The sequence below is a fragment of the Xiphophorus maculatus genome, chromosome 3 (genome assembly GCF_002775205.1).
Source record: "Xiphophorus maculatus strain JP 163 A chromosome 3, X_maculatus-5.0-male, whole genome shotgun sequence".
Lineage (NCBI taxonomy): Eukaryota > Metazoa > Chordata > Actinopteri > Cyprinodontiformes > Poeciliidae > Xiphophorus > Xiphophorus maculatus.
The window spans coordinates 28,603,030-28,626,732 of NC_036445.1; the positions used below are offsets into that span (position 1 = coordinate 28,603,030).

General features: G+C 40.3%; 2 protein-coding genes across 7 annotated transcripts in view; both read right to left on the reverse strand.

Annotated features, from left to right (window-relative positions):
* Positions 1 to 647: 647 nt before the first annotated feature.
* iqcg (IQ motif containing G) lies at positions 648 to 5,621 on the reverse strand. 2 transcript variants are annotated; one of them, XM_023330220.1, is made up of 10 exons: positions 5,513 to 5,621; positions 5,193 to 5,328; positions 3,831 to 3,865; positions 3,616 to 3,735; positions 3,456 to 3,540; positions 2,316 to 2,453; positions 2,119 to 2,193; positions 1,021 to 1,152; positions 852 to 941; positions 648 to 773 (listed from the first exon to the last, which is right to left on the reverse strand). In XM_023330220.1, the coding sequence occupies exons 2-10, from the start codon at positions 5,325 to 5,327 to the stop codon at positions 669 to 671; spliced, it is 915 nt and encodes a 304-aa protein (XP_023185988.1). In that variant the 5' UTR covers position 5,328; positions 5,513 to 5,621; the 3' UTR covers positions 648 to 668. The 2 variants fall into 2 exon arrangements, with proteins under 2 accessions (XP_023185988.1, XP_023185987.1); XM_023330219.1 differs by having other exon boundaries at positions 3,456 to 3,735.
* Positions 5,622 to 8,383: 2,762 nt separating this feature from the next.
* The window catches only part of LOC102219904 (protein spire homolog 1-like), a 35,654-nt gene continuing 20,334 nt past the window's right edge, over positions 8,384 to 23,703 (reverse strand). Inside the window, exons 5-18 of one of the 5 annotated variants that reach the window (XM_023330820.1) lie at positions 23,201 to 23,275; positions 22,868 to 23,032; positions 21,935 to 22,021; positions 21,065 to 21,194; positions 19,043 to 19,084; positions 15,409 to 15,572; positions 15,234 to 15,327; positions 13,799 to 13,941; positions 12,806 to 12,994; positions 12,032 to 12,169; positions 11,588 to 11,658; positions 11,453 to 11,480; positions 10,683 to 10,978; positions 8,384 to 9,327 (exon numbers count right to left, since the gene is read on the reverse strand). In XM_023330820.1, coding sequence (XP_023186588.1) covers positions 9,072 to 9,327; positions 10,683 to 10,978; positions 11,453 to 11,480; positions 11,588 to 11,658; positions 12,032 to 12,169; positions 12,806 to 12,994; positions 13,799 to 13,941; positions 15,234 to 15,327; positions 15,409 to 15,572; positions 19,043 to 19,084; positions 21,065 to 21,194; positions 21,935 to 22,021; positions 22,868 to 23,032; positions 23,201 to 23,275 — 1,878 coding nt within the window. In that variant the 3' untranslated portion in view covers positions 8,384 to 9,071. Of the gene's footprint in view, positions 9,328 to 10,682; positions 10,979 to 11,452; positions 11,481 to 11,587; positions 11,659 to 12,031; positions 12,170 to 12,805; positions 12,995 to 13,798; positions 13,942 to 15,233; positions 15,328 to 15,408; positions 15,573 to 16,338; positions 16,390 to 19,042; positions 19,085 to 21,064; positions 21,195 to 21,934; positions 22,022 to 22,867; positions 23,033 to 23,200; positions 23,276 to 23,703 lie in introns of all 5 variants that reach the window. The other 4 variants (XM_023330821.1, XM_023330822.1, XM_005803448.3 and 1 more) reach the window with 4 other exon arrangements.

The window sequence follows — 23,703 nt, forward strand, 5'->3', positions numbered from 1 at the left end:
ACTGCTGGTTTGTTTGTCCCATGACTTGTGAGCATGTCAAAAAAAAGAAAGAAAAAATCTAGTAGAAACGAAAGCACTCTTAAAGGTTCTCTCACTGTGGTCCTCCTCGGAAGCGTCGGGCGTTGTGCAATGCTGGAGCTTCTGCTTCCCTGACATAAAGAGGGGGAACTTTTACTGTAATGAACTACTGCTGACTCAGTTTTATGTGGTGGATTGTTGATTTATTTTATTGGTTTACTGTATATATATGTGTGTGTGTGTGTGTCAATTATCAAGTTTATATCAAAAATCCTGTCCAGATAATGGGTTATGATAAAATGTAAGGCCTATGGTCATTAAGAGTAAACTTGCCAGTGCTATTTATTGCTCAAAGTATTTTTTAATATACATATATATATTTAATTTATTGACATTTCCGACTCATTTTTCCCTCGGGGAAAACCTTGTAAGTGTACGAAACGGAAAAATGTAATTTAGCTTGTATTGTTGGATTTGTGACACTCCGCTTCTAATCAGTTTGCTTGTTTGATTCATTTTAAAAAAACATTTGTAATATTTTGTAATACTACTTTTTTTACAATAAAGACATGTATAGTTTACATATTTTTGTCCAATTTCTTATATATTTTTTTGCTTAACTTGCAAACATGGCGGTGGAAGAAAAAAAGTCACTTCTTCTTCTTCCCTTTCTTCTTCTTGCCTTTCTTCTCCTCTACCTTCTTGTAGGGGCCGAGGCCTCTGCGGACCATGGTGCCCCTCCAGTAGGCCTGGAGCTGCACAGATCACAACAAGAACATCAGCACACTGAGACCGGTCCGTCTCCGTGTGCTGTTCCGGTTGGACGCCGTTACCGTTGTGGCGGCTACAGCTTTCTCCTCCAGTTGGCTTTGCAAGTCCTGGTTCTTCTTGTCCTGCAGCACCACCCGCTCCATCTCCTTAAACTGAAACCAACCATAATTGGTGATGTGATTTAAAGGTGAGCCGTATGGTAACCGCTCTGCTGTGAGCGCTGCTGCTCACCATCCTCCTCATCTCCATCAGCTTGTCTATGTTCAAAGTTCTTTTGCAGCCCAGGTTATCCAGCTTGCTCTGCTTTTCCTGCTGCATCTTCTTGGTTTGCTGCTTCCACTTGTGCAGCCTCTGTTGAAACTCCTAATCAGAAACATAAAATTATGTCATGTGTAATACTAATAGAGTATTACTATTACTAGTACTACTCTACTAATAGAGTACTACTATTTTTAGTTAATACTAAAGTACTAATATTAGTAGCAGAACACTTGGTAGTGATTTATCAAATCATATACATGAATTCATGTCTTTGTTTTTTTGAATATCCCTCTTAGAAACTTCATTAGCCGTCCACGGCAACTATTCCTTGGTTCATACTAATTCATAATTCTGTCTACGCAACAGAAGAAAATTACAGTAGCTTCAAACAGGATTTTTTTTAAAAAAACTGGAGAATAAAAAATATGCTGTGGCAAAACATTTGCACCAATGTTTGACACACTTATGCTTAAGGCAGTATTATGTAAAGTTGAAAAAAAAGTTTTTGAGCTTTACCTCAAGCTACCTCCTCACAGAGCGCCCCCCCCCCTCCCTTCCTTACTCCCCCACTCAGCTCCTTCAGACTAGCCAGCAGCAACTTGCAATCACCTGGTGGTACTGAGCATCAGCTGAGCTCATTGTAGCAGCTATCTTTCAGTAATAGAGGAGCCACGTTGTGACGACTTCCTGAAGGCGGAGCTTCAGAAATAACAGGAGTTTTTAAAGAGACAGAGGCCCAATTTCAAGGTGATAAATTATGAAGGAAGATTTCGTTAAGTGATATTTGATGCATTTTTATAACTTAGGTTAACATAGTTGATTGTGCTACAAAATCCCACTATGTACTTATTATACCGCCCCTTTAATGGTATCCAAACATGATTCCCAGTTGGTAGCTTTAAGTTCCAGTACCCACATGTGAAAGTTTAAAGAAGCCCTGGAGTTCTTGCTCCTGGAACAGGTTTTTGCTTTCCTCAACTAGACTTTGAACCACATGTGAATTGCCCAGCAGTTAGATTAACCCTGCACTCTACATTGACATCTCATTCAGGACGTCACGTTACCAACCTCGTACTGAACCTGGAGGAACGTCACAGTCTCCTTGTGAAATCTCGTCTCTTCTTCCATCTGCTTCTGCATAAGCTGAGAGCAAAGGCGAACAAAACTATGAAGGAGCGAAGTTCTATTTGACAGAGGAGGAAGTTCTGGCACGTATCTCTGGGAGATTGGGGGTGATGTGAAAGAAAGATTGGAGATTGATGTACCTCCAGCTGGTCCAAAAGTTGAGCCTTCTGCCACGTCTCTTTGACTATTTGTGGGAACAGGACCGTGGTTTTTGTCTTCTTTTTATTCTGCAGTTTCGATGTTTCTTCTTCCAGGTCATTCAAAAGGAGGTACATTTTCTGTGGGGGAAAAGTTATTGGAAGAGCCGAGAGTCCTGGGAGGCATTTTCTTCGGTTAACACTCACTGACCCTTGCATTAGGTAAACTGCTTTTCAACACAAATTGCAACTGAAATGATCATATGCAGAACGGGGAGCATGGATGACTTTGAATGTAAAATGACTGTTGGTGCCATACGGGCTGCTCTTAGTATTTCACAAACTGAGATTTTCACACACAACCAGAAAACAGTCAGAAGAAGTGAAAATATCAAGTGTTTATACATAAAGAGGAAGACAATGTGGAATTGGTGCAAAAGAAATATGGCATCAATCTGGCCACTCTGAGTATTAAAGGTGCATATTTTTACACACATATATATATATATATTTTTTTTTTTTACTAATATGTAAAAAACATATGTTTTTTTTACATTTTTGTTAAAACTGTTACTAAATTCTGACAGCATAATATGAGTCAGATAATCTGAAAAGATTGAGTTTCTCCACTTCCTCTCGGTGCTCCTACTGCCGTCTGAAGAAACGCACCACTTCCAGTCAAATAAAACCAGTCAGAACCAGGAGGAGGGTCTTACCGCTGTCAGTCAATCTCAGGTATGCGCTGCTGAGTGTACTAATGGAGGAGAAACAAGTGGGCGTTGCAGAAAAAATGTTTATCCACCGTCACGGCTCATGCTAACTAGCGTGGGAACTCATGAAGGAGAGAGTGTGAGTGGTGCATACATGAACGTGATTGACAGCGCTAAAACCCTCCTCCTGGCTCTGATTGGCTTTTTCTGGCGGAGCTGTGTGTTTCTGTAGTTGGCACTGAGAGAAGGCAGAGGAGCGCGATTTTTTCCGCAGATTATCTGCCTCATATTATTCTGTCACGACACGGTGAAAGGTCTAACAAATACATGACGGAGAACTGAGGCAGTTTTCCGCTCTAGTGGTTTTTCCTTTAGGTAAGGCACAAATAATAACTGGACCAGTGAGCACACGTTAACACCGCTAATCTCTCACGTGGATTTGATCCTTTTTGTCCTCGATTTCCTGCTGTAGTATCAGCAGAGCCTGTTCTCTCTCTTTCCGCTTTTTTTCATCCTCTCTGGGTGGGGAGACACACCACATAAGATTCACAAAAATAAAACATTTATTCGTGGAAATACTGGCAGCGTTGAACCTTTTCTTCCTGGCTGCTTTCTGTGCCTCATCCTCCTCCATGGCCTGAGGAATTGACTCAAAACTCTGGGTGTCCTCCAGCTCACAGCACAGCTTGGTGACGTGATGGTCGATGAACTGACTGCAGACACAAACAAAACCTATTTAAAGGGGGGAGGAAGGGAGAGACCTGATCCAACATACTTCTAGTTTTTTATTGTTCTGCTAATTACTCACCATTCTGCTTTGAGCTGCACCAGCCTGTCTTTCTCCTAAACATGGGCATAAAGAAACGCACGTAAGGAGATATTTTTCATCCAGGAAACCTTCCCAAACACTAAGGAGGGAAAAGAAATCCAGAGAGCATCAAAAACTATTCAGCTGAAAGGTGATAGTAATCACCATCATGATGGAACTGTCATAAAGAGCAGATCAGAGCAACACCCAGCTGTTTCTGCAGAAGCGGTTTCTGGCATGTGGGCAGTTGCCCAGGGCTGCCTCTCCTGTAGGGCGGCATGAGCTGCCACATTACTAAACTGCGTGCAGTTGAATCTGTAGCCTATTTCTTGCTTGCTTACCTAACAAAGGGTAGGATATTTTTTAATAACAGTTGTGCAATTGAATTTGTGTTCCAAAATAACTGTCTTATTTTTAAAATTGTAGATTTTAGTCAGCAGTTGTGCAGTCCAGATTAACATGCAACTCTAGTGCGCATGATTTTGCAAATGTTTAACTATTGGTGCTGTTGTTTTTAACTATATAAATCTTTTGTATTAGTATTGTTTAATTTGAACTGCATGGCATGTAGTATGTTTGTGCCTTGCTACATGTGTTTAAAGTATCACTCTAGTTTCACTATTGAGAAAAAAAAAAGAAAAAATTAAAAGAAATCTGTGTCCATGATGGTACATGATAATCTAAATCAAGGGAGTCAAACTCATTTTTGATCTGAGCCAAATCAAGGTCATGAATGCTCTTAAAGGGCCGGTTGTGCCAGAATGCGTTGATAAAAGCAGTTCACAAATTGTTAAAATATCAATGAATTCTTAAAATTAAATAATGTCTTTGGACATCTTTTCAGTCCCTCCAAGATTTCGTGTTTGTGGTACTAATTTAGAAATATTTGCAATATTTGCACTTATTTATGATGATAAAAGCAACTTTTTATTACTCTCTGTATAGATCATGGACTGCAATCTGACATCAATTAAAGCAGAGGCAGCTGTTTAGTGGAAGTAAGAACGTTTTTGACAATTTTTGAGAAAAATCTACAATAAACTCTCAATTATGTATTGGCTCCATAAAGTGAGGGGATTTGCATGAATTTAATATATAGTGAATATAATAGATAGATATAATTTGGCAGGAAAAAGATAAAAACTGCTTTGATTTGATTGATAACATAATATTTAGACACAACTAGTGTTTCGTCTAAAACCTAGAGGGCCATATAAAAAGCTATGGTGGGCCGGATTTGGCCCACGGACCTTGAGTTTGACACATGTGATCCAAATGCTGCATGGAGCATGTTGGCCCAGGGCACCGAAGAGGCTAGGACCGGCCCTGGTGTCCTGTTGGGGTGTGAAGCAGTGGTAGGACCTGTGTGGATGTGGAGCCTCGCTCCCTGCTGATCTGCACCGACAGGGAATGTCCCAGTAAGTCCAACTGGTGAACGCAGTCTTCCAGTGCAGCCACTGTTCTCAGGCTCTGAATCTTCGATAAGGATAAGGACATCCTGAGTGGAGAACAGCGGAAAGGTCAGTGGATTCCTCCGCCTCCACGCCGTTATTTCACTGAATCAAATGTTGAGGCTCATAAAAACACAACTTCTAAACCACTTCCTCATTACAGTAATTCAAAAACAACGAGTTGACTAACTTCCGTTTCACACGAAGTGAGTCTGACTAGATAGCACTTACGTGTCGAGTAATTACTCTGGTGAGTTCCGTTTTACTGCCAATTTCTGTCGCACGACTCAGACGGTGTAATTAGCCTGAGCTAATGTTTGGCGTGTCACCATAGTAACAGGACGTACCCCCCGCCCCACCCCCTCTCCTCCTCCGCAGTGAAAAGTAGAGCAATTTTTATTGTTGCTACTGTCTCAGATAAACCCGCGTACTCACTTTGGAATAATTTTATGAATTTATTATTTGTGTGGTTGGAAAGTTAAATGCAGCTACATTCATATAGTCCGTGATGATGCTCTGCACTTTGGTTCTCTATGTAGTTTTGAGATTTTAATTTTCCCTCTTGTTAATAAAATGTTGTTTTATTTATTATTAAGCTAATATTAACATCTAGAACTCCTGAAATCCCAGTGATCTTTTATTATTATTATTATTATTATTATTATTATTATTATTATTTTTGCCCTTCTGCTCTTCGTCTGAACAAAACATAAAGACTCCGCTCATGTATTGCAATACAGTTTATTGTCGTCGCTCGCTGGACTCTCTGCAGGTAGTTACAGATTAAAGGTAATACAGACCGAGGGAACAAGCTACGCTGGAGTACATGCATGTTGCTGCCCGTCACACCGTACCCGCTCCCCGATGCAGCTCGCCGCCTGTTGTCGCTGTCCTCACCGAGACAACATCCACCTGACCTACACACTCACAGACAAACCATCACAAACAAAGTATGTACACCGACGCCGGGCGACTCTTCAACGAATGAGCGATCACGAAAGGCAGCTTGTAAGGCAGAAATATACCAGGTAGATGAGAAACGCGTCCCGGCAAGAAGGCAGATTGTACCTCCTTCCACTCCGGATGATGATTATAAAACATAAAAGGCATTTTTTTAAAATGTTATGTCCTGTGCATAAAACAGCCAGACTGTGAATTATTTGCCGCCCATACAGTGACCTGGGGTTTCATCTGTAGATGAGGCATTTCATTATGACTAACCTTTACACAATGCAAACATTGTGACACGAGGAGTTAATAGAACGAAAAGTAAACGAGCTACTATATGTTGATTAGTGTCAAGAGACAATTGAGATTATGCAAAAAATAAAAATAAAAAAAATAGGCACGTATGACATGAAAATTATTCAAAGACAAATCGAATAAAAATAAACAACCAGATGGTTTGCTTTGCAGAACAACAGCATTGATGTCACAGAACTTCACAGCCTCTGGAAAGATTTGTGTGTAAAAAATAGGGAATATTTTTAGATTATGCTTGTGGTTTGTTTCATTCATAACAACAACAACAACAAAAAATACATGCAGATTTTTTTTTAAAAAACTAAAATCGAGAAAAAACTCAGCCACTTGTATCTATCGAGACTATTTCTGATGTGTTACATTTTTAGAAGTGTTAGGCGAATGCGACCCAAATCCAATTTTTTTTCCCGCCCAAATGCGACTCATATCCAACTTTTTCATGGCAGTCTAAACAGACCAATTCCCATTTCTTGAAATTGGATCTGTGCCATTTCCACATGCGGTACTAAATCAGATAGATCTCCAATTGCTTTCAAGGCATCTGCAGTCTGAATAGTCACGCTGCATTTCATCTGACTTTTATGTGGCTGGCGTGAGACACGCGTCATAATTCTGCACCAGGAGAAACCAGATGCTGTAAATCTGGATGTAAACAATGGCAGAAAATTCTAATTATGAAATTATAATTTCTGAGTCATTGAAGTGCATCACATCACCATCCCACCACTCTTGGTTCTGACTGTGCATCCAAATAGACTTCTCCAAAGAAGACGTCAATGCTCCACAAAATGGGGACTGCCATTAGTTGTGCTTTCTTTGTCTTGTTATGAAAATCTGACTTCAGCAACAACAACAAAAAACACATCGGAATTGATCATCTAGACCTGCTGTGTGGACGTCGCCATAGAGACCCAGTAGTTCAGCAGTGGTTCTGTTACAGCAAAATAACATCCAGCATCATCTCTGGTAAACACCCAAGTTCTGACAAAATTACCTTGTATACAAATAATTCATTTAGTAGATATGAAGTAAATGTTGCTCATGAGAAAGTAAAAACAGGCCCAGATAAAAGTGGCTGAGGTGAGCTTCCTCCTGGTGGATAGGCTGAGCAGCTCCATCATCTCAGCCCAGACTGGAGCTGATCTAAATCTGATTAATGACAGTAAACCGATCAGGACGCCCTGATCGGTCACTCAGGACCTAATTTGAAGCTGTTTCATTTTGTGGGATGGATTTCTTACTCAAACGAGAGCTTTGAGCAGACTTGGAAGTCACTAGAGGAACTGTGTATCTCTTTTGATTTGAGAATAAGCTGGGATGTGTTGCAGGGCTAAATGATGCTAAAGCATGGAGTTACACTGCAAAAACACAAAAGTATTTTTTTTTCTTGTTTTTAATGCAAATATGTTAGTTTTGTGTCTTTTTTAAGAGTACTAACTTAAAAAGTAACATTTCAGCAAGATATAGGAGCCTATTTTTAAATAAATATTTCCTTAATTTTTTTTTTGTTTGTTTAAAGTACTAATTCCACTCGCATTTTTCACTAATTATATGATATTTTTCTCATGTAATAAGTGAAATAATCTGCCAGTGGAACTAGTACTTTTTTAAAATCAATATTAAGAAATTATTGACTTAAAACAAGCTGAAAAGTTACTTATTTCTTACCTTATTTGTCTTAGTTTTTATCATTTCAAATGTACTAAGATATTTGCACTAGGAACTGTTCCTTCTGTGATCTTATCTTAAATAAACAGACAACAATGAACAGATGGATGAATTGTAGGCTTCAGGTAGGTTACCATGGCAACAACACCCCCAAGAACGAAGGTTTTTGTTTGTCAAAAAAAAAAAAAAAGTATAACTGTATTTGGCACAAATGAATATTTAAAACAAAACGTTGTTTCTGTCTGGTTCTAATTCTGTCAGAAACGTCTTGCCTTTCCTCCAGAGAAACAAGCAGAGCGAAGCTCTCAGGTGGGCTGACAGCAGCAGTGAGGAAACATCTCCCTGAGCTGTGTCCATCGGTGAAACCTAAAATAGAAGGTGGCTTTTCCTTTTTCTTTTTGTTTTCTTTTCAGACGCGACCCTTTACAGAACACACACATACACCCAAACACACATGTAAAAAACTAAATTATAACCCATATAAAATATACAGCTTTATATTCTGTGTTTTCTTGAGCGTCTCTCTCTCTCTCTCTCTCTGTTTAATCCTCTGGTTTGTGCTTTTAAATGAATCTGAGTTGACCTGGACCGCTCTCTTGTGCCATCAGTGGTGAGATGTCAGTCCACTCGGACTCTCAGGTTGTTTTACGTCGACCGTTTGTGGGCGGAGCAGAGTAAGACTCAGATGTTGGCTAGGGGAAAGGGGCGGGGGCAAGAACTGAAAAAGACTGGCGGTCCCTGCAACATGCAGTTGTGTGGAGTTGCTGTGCATGATGAGGAGGAAAGGAAAACTTTGTCTCTAAAAGTTCATGTGAGTCGTTCCGACCGCTCTCTGCGACCCGGCTGAGCACGGGCGCCTTTAGATTTCGTTGATTGTTCGTTCCGAGGGCCTGTAGCCCTCGGCCCCTTTAGGGGACGACATGTAGAAGGACTGCGTCTTGCGTTTTAAGCGAGCCCTCTTGGTGGCCAGTGACAGGCTGTGCTTGCTGGAGGCGATGATGTCAGAGATGAACTTCTTGCAGTCCACACACACCTCCATGGTGGCCCAGTCCTCCGTTAGCTCGGGGGGCAGCTCCAGTTCCTCGTGAGACTTCAGAGAGCCGTGCTTCGAGAGCCTGCGGCAAGCAGAGACAGACAAATACCAGGCCTCTGTAGAAAAGCTTATGAGATCATTAAACTACTGGCTTCAGGTGGCTTCAACAGAAACAGTTAAAACATTCAATAAGTTACAATATGAATGAAAAGTCATCTTATTTTAGGAATTTTGTTACTAATCGAGACACTTGATATAGATTCATTCCTCAGAGATGGATGTTTGGAAGCCTATACTTCTATTAAAGGGGCAGTGAAATGTATTTTCCAAGCATATAGTGTCATTTTATAAACAATCAAGTAATGATGTTACATTCAGGTGTTATAAAAATTCTATATATATCAAATATAATTTACTTTGTAGTTTAATGGCTTGAAACTGGGCCTGTGTCTCTTTAAAAACAGCTTTTGCTGAGACTCCGCCTTCAGGAAGTGATCACTCCTCTATTAGCCGTTAAACAACGTTTTCAGCAGCGATGCACTAAGAAGTAGCTCCTATAATGAGCTCAGCAGATGTGCAGTTCCACCAGGTGTTAAAGGTGTTACTAATTGCTGCCGGCTAGTTTGAAGGAGCTAGCCGGCAGCTAGCTCCGGCTAGCCGGACTCTGTGGAGTCACGGCTGCTCTGTGAGGCGGAAGCTCAGACGCTTTGAAAGAGCAGCTCGGAGGAGGAGCTGCGTCTCGAAGGCGGAGCTCGATCCACCCAGGGTTTATGAGTAGCTAAATGGTTATCATGGGACATTAAAGGATTTGTCAGACATGCGTGAAATGTGAAAAATGTATAAAATCATTTGCTAAACAAGTACAACAAGGTTTAATTATGATTGTTGATTTTGTCTGTAGATATGTTTTAGAAAAATATACAGAAAAAATTCCGTTGTTTGGATTTTGAAAATGCTGTATGTATAAAAAAAAGTGAACTTATAATAATCTTATGCTTCCACCTACACTTTTTTCGGCCCACATTTTGCGTTTTGGACACATCTGATTGATTAAAAGCTATTTTTAAAAGCAGTAGTGTGTACGTTTAATACCTGCTTAAAGGTTATTACTTTTAAAAGATTATTTTACTCTGACAATCTGACAAATACATTCAAATTTATTGAACATTTCTAGACTGTAATCTTCCAGACTTGCAATTTTTGATTCTCTCCACTAGATGTCAGTGGCCGGCTGTGTGAAGCAGCAAACTGTGAAGCCTCAGCTTGTTGGAAGAAGACGCAGCTCAGCTTTGAATTAGAAACACTGAACTGTTTTGTCTTCTCAGCTTCAAAACAGCAACATTCTATTAGCAGTTCTCATATTATTTCTATGTGTATTTCAATGCAGAATAATTCACTTTTTTCCCGGCAGCAAATGAAGAGTTCTGGAGCTCTTACTTGGACATGGTTTTGTGGATACTGTGGCGCTGTTGGCTCCCTGACGGTTTGTCAGCCTTGGCAGCTGCAGCTGCTCCCGTAGCTTTCCCAGCTCCTTTAGATGCTGCCTTCGTAGCTCCTTTCAAAGTCGGGGTGGAAGCGGCCCCTCCCGCTGCCGCTGACGGCCCCGGCCCTCCGGCCACAGAGAGGCCTTGTCCTACGGCAGTCATGGCACTTATTCTGTCTTTGGGCAGAGTGTTGGTGGATCCGATGGAGTAGATCGGGAGACTGGAATACGGTTTAGATGGAAGCCGCATCTGGTGGAAATTGAAGGCAGAAATGTTATCAGTGGTATATAGTCGTATTTATGGCGTATGAGGGCCATTGTACATGGAAAAAGTAAATGAGTAAATTTTCACCAAAAAAACTTTTAGATTAATCTCAGAAATTTTCTAGAAAAAAAAAAGGAAATCTCTGAGCTATAAAAGTAGAAAAACTGCAAGAAAAGAACTCAGAAATGTTGAGATTAATCCCAGAAATTATCTGGAAAAAAGGAAATTTCTGAGCTTTAAACGTTCAAAATCTGATAGAAAGAAATCCTGAAATTTCGAGATTAAAATTTTGGAATTTAGAAAATTCTCTAGCTTTTTCTGTAAAATTTCTGAGATTGATTTAAAAATATTTTGGTGAAATTTTTACTCCTTTTTTTCCATCTACAATGGCCCTAATGCACCGTCGCATTGACGCCACAGTGAGCTGATTGGCTGATGGATTCATTCTGTGTGACGTACCTTTTTGCAGCACTGTGAGCACACAGGCCTGCAAACAGAAGGTTTGAAACAGAGAAAGACATTAATTATAGTCAATGCTGCAAAACACGAAGAGACATCCAGCTTGTATAGATTTCTAAATATGAAAAAGTTTACTTTATGCAGAACTGGCAGGTATAGGACCAGGTGAAGAAGGAAAACCTTTTGGTTCGACAGCAGAAGCAAAGCTGCAATAAAACATGAATGGAATTATTTAGTCCACTGACAACTACAGTACATGTACACTCAACAATAGAAAACTATTTTCTGAAGAAAAATGTATAAAGTTGTGAAATAAATACCCATGTTCCCAAGACTTTACATTAATGGGCATAATAATGACATTATCTGGTCCTCATCAGTTAGCATTGCCATAGTAGATAAATATACAGTTCTTCTCTATATATGGGACTATAACTTAGATTTGGGCATTTATTTCTAAACGCATCACAAAACCAGGAATAGGTTTTTGTTTTGAAGATCTGGTAGAAATCAGATGATCCTGACTTGTTTCTGCTAAGCGTGGAGTAAACCTCGGCCATATGATTCATTTAATGGTACCTTGCCCTTCTTCATGGCGTTGTAGATGTCTTTGTACTGCTGGAACTTCTCCAGCTCTGCTTTCACCAGCACCTGTCTGATATGCATCACTTCCTCCACCGTCAGAGACAGACACTCCACGGGGAAACAAAACTCCTCCTGCAAAACACCCCCCAACAAAACAACACGCTTATTTAAACCCAAACACTTCAAAACTAAAGGCAAAATCATAACCGTTTTTTTTAACCCTGTCTATATCACATCAGCCTTTAAAGAACCATTAAAAAATGCATTTATACTTTGTGATATCCAAATGGTGGGCTGCACAGTGGAGCAGTTGGTAGCCCTGTTGCCTTGCAGCAAGAAGGTCCTGGGTTCAATTACCAGCCAGGGGTCTTTCTGCAAGGAGTTAGCATGTTCTCCCTGTGCATGAGTGGGTTCTCTCCGGGTACTCCGGCTTCCTCCCACAGTCCAAAAACATGACTGTTAGGTTAATTGGTCTCTCTAAATTCTCCCTAGGTGTGAGTGTGTGTATGCATGGTTGTGTATCCTGTCTGTTTCTGTGTTGCCTTGTGACAGACTAGATGTGACAGCACTTGATATTCCAGAAACTGTTTTAGTATCTACTTGCACTAAGTTTAGAAAAGCCACAAAGTCCGTAACCCTGGTTAGTAACTTTAGGCCATGGCAGAAGTTTGCTGTTACTGTTGATAAATGGAGCCTAAAGAAGTATTAGGAGATGATAGCAGGGCTACAGTGGTAGCACCAGGATTGACTGAGAGGAGACTGGCAAACCTTAAGTGATTCCCTTCGTCTGATGCAAACACTTCTGCACAGAACAAAAAGCACCTTGACCAAACCCAACAGAAATGCCTCAGCGGGGTGGGAGCTCTGCAAAGAATAGAGAGCTGGGGGAGACGGGTGGAGGAGGAGAAGCAGGAGGGAAGTGATCCAGGAAGGATGCGAGGCTGTCGCCCCGACGGTCTGAATGTGAAGACGGATGAGGTGTTTGTGGGGAAAAAGGAGAACAGAGCAGCTGGATTGAGTAACTGATTGTACTTTACTGAAAGGGTGACCAAAGGAGAGAGCTAAAATGAAAACGGTGATCTATTTAACTTTCAAACCAAAGCAAGATGCAGTTAACTTCTTTAAAGTTTTCTTTTTGGTTATTCTTTCACATAATTTCCAATTTTCACAAATCAAATGTGTGCAAATCTTTGTCGATATTCTGCTACTGTAAAAAAAACAACACAACTTCCCAACTGTGGTGTTTCCAATAAATAAGAAATGAAATTAAAATCACACGTGAAAATGCTTGTTCATGCGACAAGTCACAAAAATCATGGCAGTAACAGATGTAAACAGTTACATGAGATATATTCATATTTCATCCATGGCACTAGAACTCATCATCTATCAGAGCTCTGGTGGAACCAGCCGCAAACTGTCCAGGAAAAAAAACACAAAACCATCATCCTCCTACCGCCACTTCCTGTCGTCTTCTTTGTTGTCTTTGCCAGTAGTAACATCCGGCTGTTGATCATGTGACTCATGTCATGCGAAAACTGCGCTTCCATTCCAGTTTTGCGAAATACTCCAATTTTGATACGGCTGAAAAACCACGTCATCCTATCAAAAATTGTGAGTTCTTTTTTAAATTGGCGCTTTTCTGCTAAGCAAATTTATTTTCACAATTTAAATTTGGGCACTTAATCAATAGAAAGGCAGCTAGTGTTTCAGACGCCATTTCACAGTTTAGGAGTGAATGAATGCGGGGATCTCACTCACCAGAGACTTGGAGTTCTGCTTGGACGGCGGCTGAAACTGTCGGACGCTGGTGGGCGTTTCCTTCTCGATGGAGTGTCTCCTCTGGGGGGTCTGACGCCTCTCTGGCTGAGGTGTGGAGGAGATGGGCAGGAACATGGGAGGGGCTGGTGTAAGAAAGGACAGACAACATATGAGGAAACGTCAATCAGAAATTATTTTTGAACTGATGAGAAGTTAACACCCTACCTGCGGTAGAGAACTCTGCTGGCATCTTTAGTGTGAATTCAGGTTAGTTGAACCCAAAGGCTAAAGCTAACATTTGGCTTAAGGAGACCCAAAGCAGACTTCTAACTTCTCGAAACATTGATGTACTTTACTGTGTCCTTAACAAGCATGTGACTTATTAATAATAATTATGGTTCAACTGAACATCAGCCTTCCACTCAGATTTATGCAGTTTTCACAACAACCTCATAGGGGGCAACAATGTAGTGTTCTACTGTATTTAACAGAGGAAGAGAAGAAGAAAATAATGGAAATGAAAGAATCAAGCAATTTTTCAACAGTTTTGGGGTTTTAGTTCTCCCTGAAATATTGATAATCAACACTGGGAAAACAGCAGAGCTTAGCCAGATGTATTTCTCTGAAAACAAATAGTGATGCATGATACAGTGGCATCGACATTGGTAGGGGCTGATGTTAGTTTTTTTTTTTTTTTAACATATAGGTATTGGTCCAATGAGTAAAGCTGGTCCAATAAAATAAAAATTCATAACTCTCCAGAGGGTTCTGTATCTCAGAGCTTAATTAATATTTTTGAAGAGACCATTTTGTTTACAGAGTCATCATAATCCATTTGAATGGTTTTGGTTGTGTGTGATTTTTATTTTCACTTTATTTGTTGTTTTGTTTTTGGCTATTGTGTTTTATTTTGGATAATTAAAATATGTCACACTTCCATTGTAGAGTGTCCTGTGCAAAATTAAAGTTTATTATTCTTGCAAACTTGAATTACTAAGCCGTTATAAATATATTACTTGAAAATGGTCTCAAAACGGCAATATTATCGTTTACCGCAATAATTACCGGGACAATTTATCGTCCAGCAGAATTCGAATGCCTGATGCAGGAAATACAATACCTTACCAACTATTGCATCTAAGCGGTGCAGTGATGTCACAATTGTGATTTAGCTCTAATTTATAATCAATTAATTGAGTAAGACATTGACTGCTCATAACGTTTCACCAGAACCTCACTTTAATAGTCCTGAACTATTCCTTTAACCAAAGAACAAAAAAATCCCACATTACATAAACTCTGAGTCATGTCATGACTCAGTCATGGCAAGGTTGTTAGATTAAATCTCACTTGTTGCTATCAGGTAAATGTTTTTATTAAAACAGCCAATTCAGCTCTGATGAAAGGTGAAAAACCTTTCACCTTCTTGACTCACTTTTCTTTCCCAGTGCAGACTCTGGGGACGTATCATCCATCAAAGACGTTGCCACGCTGGAGTTGCTTGCCGATGTGCGCCCGACCCACTCGTCCTGAATACACAAATGTTACCATGCCCTGCACTCGTCTTTTTGCTTCTGAAAGGTGAAGCTTAAAAACAAAAAACAACTTACATCAGAGTCGGAGCTGTCCAGCTCAGCCAGGCTGGGCGCCTTCAGGAGTTTCTTCCTCTGAGGGACGGACTGAGATCCGGAGGGCTCTACTCTGGGAGAGCGTGACCCGTTGGTCAGAGACAGAGTACTGGACGTCCTCCTGCCCATGTACGGACTGAACTCATCTGCACAGAGCCACGCAGGAGGCAGTCACTCGACAGGAAGGGAAAGCAGATCAAATGGATCTCGACCCGCCTCCTCCTGTGCTCCGTTGCATCCTCATTGGGTTTTACGCCGGATCTTTAAATTGGTTTTCTCTTCTTTTCTCCTCCCTTGCCCCCATTTATAAAATGGCAACCAGATCCGTCTGAGTGAAAGGATGGAATTTAATCTGCCACAGAGGACCAGGGTTGGAGATCCATTTGAGGGTGGAGGAGTTTGGGAGTTATGCGGAGGAGGTTCAAAGGAGAACGTAGAAAACGCAGACAGGTTAAATGAAGTATTTAGATTATCTATGACTTCCTTTTATTTACCACTAACTCTGATAATATTTATCTTTTTGTGTGAACTACGTCCTCAAATGTAAGGCCTTACTTTATATTGACCAAACTGGAACTGGGATGAGAGCAGAATATTTAAAGCAAAGGACAAAACCTTCACAAAGTTTAGTAGAAAACGAGGAGCGTAAGAGGAGGAGGTGCAGGAGTACAAGCCTCTCTAAAACCCAACATTTCTAAGAAAAAAAAAAAAATCAAACAAGACTTTTAAGTGATTTACTCAGACATCATTTTGCATTCTGCATAGCTCTTTCAGCTCCCAGCAGTTGAGTTTTTCTTTTTTTTTTCTTTTTTTTGGGAGACGTTAGTTTGCAGCCAGGGAGGGGAGACAGAAAAGGCCAAAAGATTAAAGCCAAACAAGGTTGTTCAAACCGCAGCACTGCTGATACGTTACCTACTCCTGTACGGAACAAATCCTGAGGCATACTGCGAGTTTTGCCAAAACCTAAAAGGTAGACACCTCTCTTATTAGAGCAGCACAGAGAACATAATGCAACTAAACCATTAACTGCATCCAAACAATCCATATTCTCAAATATCAGCGGTACCTTCTCAGCTAAACAGTTTAACACTTTTTAAGCCTTTCTCTTCCCTGTTCCTGATTGAGGGATTTCCAACCTGTTTTCTTTGAACTTTTCTAATATATCACATCAATCTTTCATTTGTGGCTTGCATTGCAAGTTTGGTTTGAAGAAGTAAAAAGCATGATATCGACCGATACCGATCGGACACAAAAAAAACCCAGCTGAATTGACTTAAAATGTTTCTTTCTTCGAAGTACAGACATAAATGTACAGAATTAGTCATTTATTTGATTACTCTGCAGCACATTTAAATACACCAGCAGCTTCACAAGCTGGCTCAAACATGTAGAAAACCCCCCACAACTTTCATTTGTTCAGTCAGTGTAACTAGCAGTGTAACAGCTAATGTAAAATAAATAATAAAGAAACTGAAACTGACAAAAATAATAGGTTGACTGTTTTGGTCAAACATATAGAAATAAACCGCAACAAACCTTTTTTTTTCAAATAGTTTAGAAAATGTATTTATATTCTAAATAATGTAACATAAATAATGATGATGTGGCTCGGAGCGCAAAGCATAGAATTAGACTGACTAGATCTGCACTTATGGTTCTGGAACTTTGTCCCCGAGAGCCGATCTGGAATTCTTTTTCAATATCTGGACCAATACAGATATTAACATTGCATCTCTAGAACACAGTGGACTCAATCTGTCATTACTGCTAAATCATTACAGACGAATGACTGTACACACAACAACACACACGGATCACCAGAAAACATAAATGTCAGAGGGTTGGACTTAAAGACTGTGGTATGATGAGGGACACTGACATCAGTAGGAGGCAACATGGACCACAGCATCATACTGCCTCTGCAGTCATTTCAGATTGTACATTAGAGGTTACCATGGCAGCATGTGGTTCACAGTGGTGTGACACTTTTACACATCATGGACCAGATCTTTGAGAAGAACCCTTCTGGTTAAATATCTGCCTGTCTCAACATGGCACAGTTCTAAAAACCAGCATTCACTGAGGTATTAATAGTGTTCATCACAAAGCAGTGACATTATTCATATCATTCGACTTGACTATACTTTTCCTTGTGAATAACTCAGTCCCTGAGCTGTGATTTTCTTTTAAAAGCTCCAGAGTAGTAACAGATCTTTAAATGTCCCAGACTGCCTGCAAGGCAAAACGATCTGTTCCAACCAGCCAGAGAGCCGGGCTTAATCTCCTCCTTTGGGACGACGCCGTTTTAATGAGAAATAGGGGAATCCCTTCTCTTAGAAATTGGAAAAAAAAAGAGAGAGCACGCAGCAAATCTTTAAAAACAGATTTGATGATGCAACAGATATTGTTTTTGTTTTTTTTTCTTCTTCTTGGTGACGTTGGGATTAAGATACAGAGATTTTTCCAGGTCAAAAATATTTCTCATAAGCTGAAATAAAATCAAATGATCCTTCAAAATATGGTTTCTAATAAGAAAAATGTATGTTCAATTTTATGTAAGTGGCTCCCAACATTGATTTTGGTCTGTTGAAAAAATAGATTAAATAAATAATATTTATTTAATTAAAATTTTAAATATTATAAACATTCAAATATTGCTTCTTTTTTTTTTGGTGTGGTAGTAAATTTATTAATCTGGGACCTGAGTCCTAATTTTGTAACACAAACAAGCAAGGTGGTATGACAATAAAAAATCCTTTAATCCTTGAATCCTTGAAAATAAAATGGCACTGCTGGTGAGATTAGCTAAAAATCTTGATACATTCTTACTTTAGTCGAAGACATTAATTGCAGTTCCTCTTTTTAATCCTTTTCCCTTTTGTCATCCATATATCTGTGATAGACGCAAAAAAGCTGGCTAGCTAGCAAGGGTACACTAGCATCTAGTTAGCGGTAACCTCATCCGCTTCAAGTCACAGAACGCAATGAAAATGTCTATGTGCAACTCAAACTTTTGCTTGAAATAAAAAAAAATACTATATGTAAGATATGACTAAATAGTTCTGCCTCAACACAAATTAAAGTCATGTGATTAATGTTTTTAAAGTCAACTTGCTTGCAAATTTCATGGCAATATATGTATGTAAAGGCAAGCCTCAGAATAAATGAAGTACATAAATATAATTATCCCTCTTCTTTGTATTTTGTATTCTGTAATCCAGTTTGTGAGTGGTGTCTTAGGCCCTTTAGTTGCTAAGCTACACACAGTTTCCACCAGCTACTCTGTAACTTGCTTTTTGCTGCAAGAAATGTGGGTTTTATAACATTTTTTTCTAGCAAACCTTTTAAAAACAAGTCCCAGAGCCCCATTTAGTGTCATTAAAATTTGTTTCAGTGTTTGTTCCCCTAAGGATCCTCTTGCTGATCAGTGTCCCACTTAGCAACAGCTAACCACCACACAGAAGCATGACATGGAATGTGTGCACAGTCAGTACTGAGCATGTGTGTGTGTGTCTGTGTGTCTCTGCATGTGTGAGCTGATAAAGCAGATGAACAGCCACAGCACGGTGGAGGAAATGAGATAAAAAGCCAGGTAAGCAGCAAAGGGAAACGTTACCTGACGCATCAAAACTGAAAGACATGCTAAGAGGCCGAATTACTGCAACGAGAAACAGTCACGGTGCGGGGCGGTTACTGCATGTTAAAGCAGGACTTAACTCACACAAGAGAAAGCAAACGGCTTCTTTCTGGCTAATAATATTAATAGGGATATTAACAGCTTTCACATCAAAACAGATATTTTCTCTTTTGTGATGGATTTTGTCCGACAGATTCCTGGTAGCTGTGTCCGCCTGTGGGAGCCAGCAAAACTTACCCAAGTCTGCCCAAGTCTTAACCACTATTTTTTTAAAAGCTTTGATCCACCAATTTTGCTTGCAGTGATTGCCTGAAAATATTGCACAGCAAAATAGTAAGTTGGAGGTATAATCAATCTGTTTCATTACTTTATTTTTTAATTATTCTTTTTAACCACAGTTCAAAAGTAACGTATGATTTTCATTGGTTAATTTTTAGAACATTTTTATTCATTGCCATCAAAGCTGCATCTGTGATAGACGCAAACAAACCTAGCTCGCTAGCTAGCAAGGGTATATTAGTAGCTAGGTAGCAGTAGCCTCAAGTGATTTCAGCAACCATTTCGGGCTTTTTGGTCATACTAACAATTTTGACAGCAGGTGTAAAGGGGCATAGCATCTGACCTGAATGTCGTCTGCTCAGCCTTCCTGTTATCTGCTGAACTCTGTCTCAATTGGGCTTTAGCGGCTTCCTCTGAATTCATTCTTAAACTCATTTCTTAGTAATTTAGGCTAACTTTAAGTCTTCTTTCCTCACCAAAAGTGTTGCTAGCTGTTGTGATACGTTCACTTATTTGTAAAAGGACAATTTTTTTTTGGTTGTGGAACTAAATCAGGTTGAAAATTGCGTGACTGAGTCATCAGACAATGTCTGGATCATTTCTTTGTTTTTACTTCTGGTCTTTATGAGGTCTATGATGTTGGCGCTACCTTAACCCCTTCAGAACAAAATGCCTCTGTTATTTACAAATAATACAACAGTTTCTAAGACTTTGAGTTTTGAATGTTAGACTTGAATATTCTTAATGCTCTTGCAAAATTAAAGGTATAAGCCTCATTGAAGGAAAGGCTAGCTGGTCTCATTATAGACCAGCTGGTCTTATTAGCCACAGACCAGAAACAAACTGCTAACACGTGTAAAGTATTTACCTTATGGAACAATAAGGAAGGCTTGATGCAGCACTGTTTTTTTCAGCATGTGGCTACACATAAGAGCAGACACAGTAACTATGAATTTGTCTTTATGATTAAAACAAAGACACTCAGCATTATTTCCTGTCCCACCTTCATCCTACGGCAAACTGTTTAAATCTGCAGTATGTAACTTTTATTTTTTTTTAAATTAGATATATATTTGTTGAAACTGTCTCTATTGTGTGACAGTATATTATGGGACAGATAATCTGTGAAAAAATTGAGCTCCTCCTTGTGAATGCTAAAGCTAGTTAGCATGACCACAGATGACGGCAGATAAACGCTTTTTCTGTAAAGGTGAGTTGTTTCTCTGCCATTAGCACATGTAGCAGCGTATTCACAAGGTTGATTGACAGCGCTAAGACCCTCCTCCTAATTCTGATTGGTCTGCATTTCTTCAGACGGCAGCGGTAGCACAGGAAGCAGGTGGAAGAGATCAATCTTTTCACAGGTTATCTGTCTCATACTACACTGTCACATCAAGGTGACATTTTTAACAAATATGTAAAAAACATATATTTTTAATAAAAGTTACATATTGCAGCTTTAATGCAGAGAACATTAATAGGCATCAGCAGCCACACAGACATAAAAGGTTAGGAAGCAGTGGCTACAACAGCAAAGAGCAGAGAGGAACATTAGTGATATAGAGCACAAAATGAACTGAAATAGCTCCAAGCAATAAGGCCAAAGCGCACTGCATGTGATCAGCTTAAACATTTTAATGTGAACTACAGTATATTTATATGGTGTGTGGAGTGTGCATGTTTGTGCTGCATCGTTAATAAATGCATGACGGGTCTCCTTACCCAGCCGTCCTCTGCGGATCTCGTCGGGTGAAACCGGGCGAAGCTTCCTCTCAGCCTTGATCTCCTCCAGGATCCGCTCATGCAGGGTCGGAGGAGGCTGAGCCTGAGGCTTCAGCTTACGAGCCGACACCTGGGAGAGGGTAAGATATATAGAGTGCAATGGGGGGGAAAAAACACTGACATGAAGGGTCTCCAGGCAGAGGACCTACCTCTGCAGCTTCATGAATTAAATAATCCCCTCAACATCGTCTGCTCGTCTTGCTGTCAGAAGGAAGACCGTTGCTTTTCACTGACTACAAATATCAGTATCAGTCTATGTTTGTTGCGTACAAATTAAATCTATTCTTTTTTTTTCTCCGAAGAGTTTTTGCGGCGCTAGTGGCTCGTATTTTTTCGACAGTAGGCAGACAGGAAGGAGGGTGAGGAGAGGGGGGAAGACATGTGGCAAAGGTCGTCGGGACCGGGAGTCGAACCCGCGACGTCCGTGTCGAGGACTAAGGCCTCCAAACGTGGGGCATGTTAACCCCCTGCGCCACCACAGCACGCCTCACAAATTAAATCTATTCTATTCAAATTGTAAATTGTCTTTTTTGTTTGTAGTGAGAGATTACATTGTGGCAGTAAAAGATGAATTTGTCTTAAAGCTTTTTGCAGCTCTTTACCGAGGTTGTCAATAAATGCGGCTGGTAAGTTATAATCAAATCCTCTCAGCATGGGACTTCTGTGGCTGTGGGCCAAGAAGCCACTTGTGCTGGATGGAGCTGTTTCACATGAACGCTCACTGTTTCCTACAGATAAAGACCGATCTGTGCTTCCTCACAAGGATTTTTCTGTTCCGTGCTGAAGTCCGAAGCGCTTCTTTTTACTCACAGGATTAAGTGGCGGTCTGGACCTGATGAACTCCAGGATGACTTCATGAGCGCTTTTCTTTAACCTCGGTGGGATGTCTCCATTAACCTGACGGAACAAAGCAGACCCACATGCTAACCAAACCCATCGTGTTATAAAGAAGCTTATTTATAGGCAACAAACCAAAAAAGAAAAGCCAGTAAAAGGCCCCCATTGGTTGAACTAAGGCTGAATGTTTTGCTAATTCTCAAAGAAATGAACCAATAAGGATGCACTCACACCAACTCTGTTTAGTCCGGTTTAATCAAACTCTTTAATAAAACCTGTTTGCCTGGAAAGTCTGGTTCATTTGGGAATGTGATTAAACTCTGATGTGGACAAAAAAAGCTAACTCTGGTGCACCTGCGAACCTGGGTATCAGTGAGGTTCGAATGCCAAGTGGACCAGAGACCGCTCCAAAGGCAGGAAGTGGACGATAGCGCAGGGCATACTTCACAAAATGTTAAAAAAAAAACAGAGTGGCGGCAGATTTTAGTGGTTGTAGGATTTTTACTTTTTCTCTCTGGTAAAAGGCCGTGGGCCATGTGTCCCTGTTGAGCTAGACTCGTTTTGTCTGTACTCACCCAGAATACCCTGCGATATAATCCACTTCCTGCTTTTGGAGCGGATTCCAGTCGGCTTGCATAAACATATGCATCGGAACCGCGCTAGAGTTCATATCAATCGAACCGAAACCGTAGGTTTGCAGGCGGACCAGAGTTCAGTTTTTGCTGTGTGTCAGAGTTCGTTTACAGATTCACACCAACACAAACGAACCAAACCTTCTAGGCAAATGAGCTATAGTTTGATTAAAGCAGACTAAACTGGTCTGGTGTGAATGCACCATAAGAGGCATGTCTGCAGGGTTAATCTCAAGGATTGTTAAAAGTCTCTGTTGTGTACTCCAGGACTAACCATGACTTTGCGCAGCTTGTAGCGTTTGGACCTGATGTCGTCCATGAGCATCTCATACGGAGTGAGCTGGTACTCGATCGGCAGAGGGTTGTACTGACGCTCCTGCACCTTCTTCAGCTTCACTCCTTCACGCAGGTCCCTCATCACCTGCACCCAGAATCGAGCCTGGCAGAGAGAGAAAACATTTGTTCCATTAGTTTCTGTCCAGCACGTCAGACCGCATAAATGTCATACTTTTGGATGCAGAGTCATAATTTAGAATAATAAGGATAATACTATGCATTGCTATGGGCAGGCCCCAATAAATCTGAGGTAAGAAGTGTGGTTTCCCACCCAGTCGGCGTTCTGCAGCTCGTTGAGGTCTCGGACCGGCTCCTCTGAGGATTCCTCCTCCATCTTTCGGAGGTTCTGTTGAAGGACAAGACAGGATTAGTGCGATCACAGCTCTGAATCCACTCAGGACAGGCTGGTCTTTACCCCTCAGGAGACAACACGCATCCTGATCCCTGTTAATAAAAGAAGGCTAAAGGGGGCTTTGATGAACGCAAAGCTCATCAAAAACACTGTCTTTAAATTTTTATACTAAAGAGTTCAGGGAAAAGTGCCTTCAATTTGAGAACATTTGTTCAATGGGAAAAAAATACCACATCACAAAATTATTGGTGGCACAAAATAAATGGCTTTTGTACAATTCAGAGTTTCTAGAAAGCTAGATTTTAGTTTTAGAACCAAAAAATATTGTGATGCAGAAATGTTTGTTCAGTCAAATAATGATCCATAAAATATGGCCGAACCAATACAGAACTAGTTAACTAGAGAAGCATGGGACCACAGGA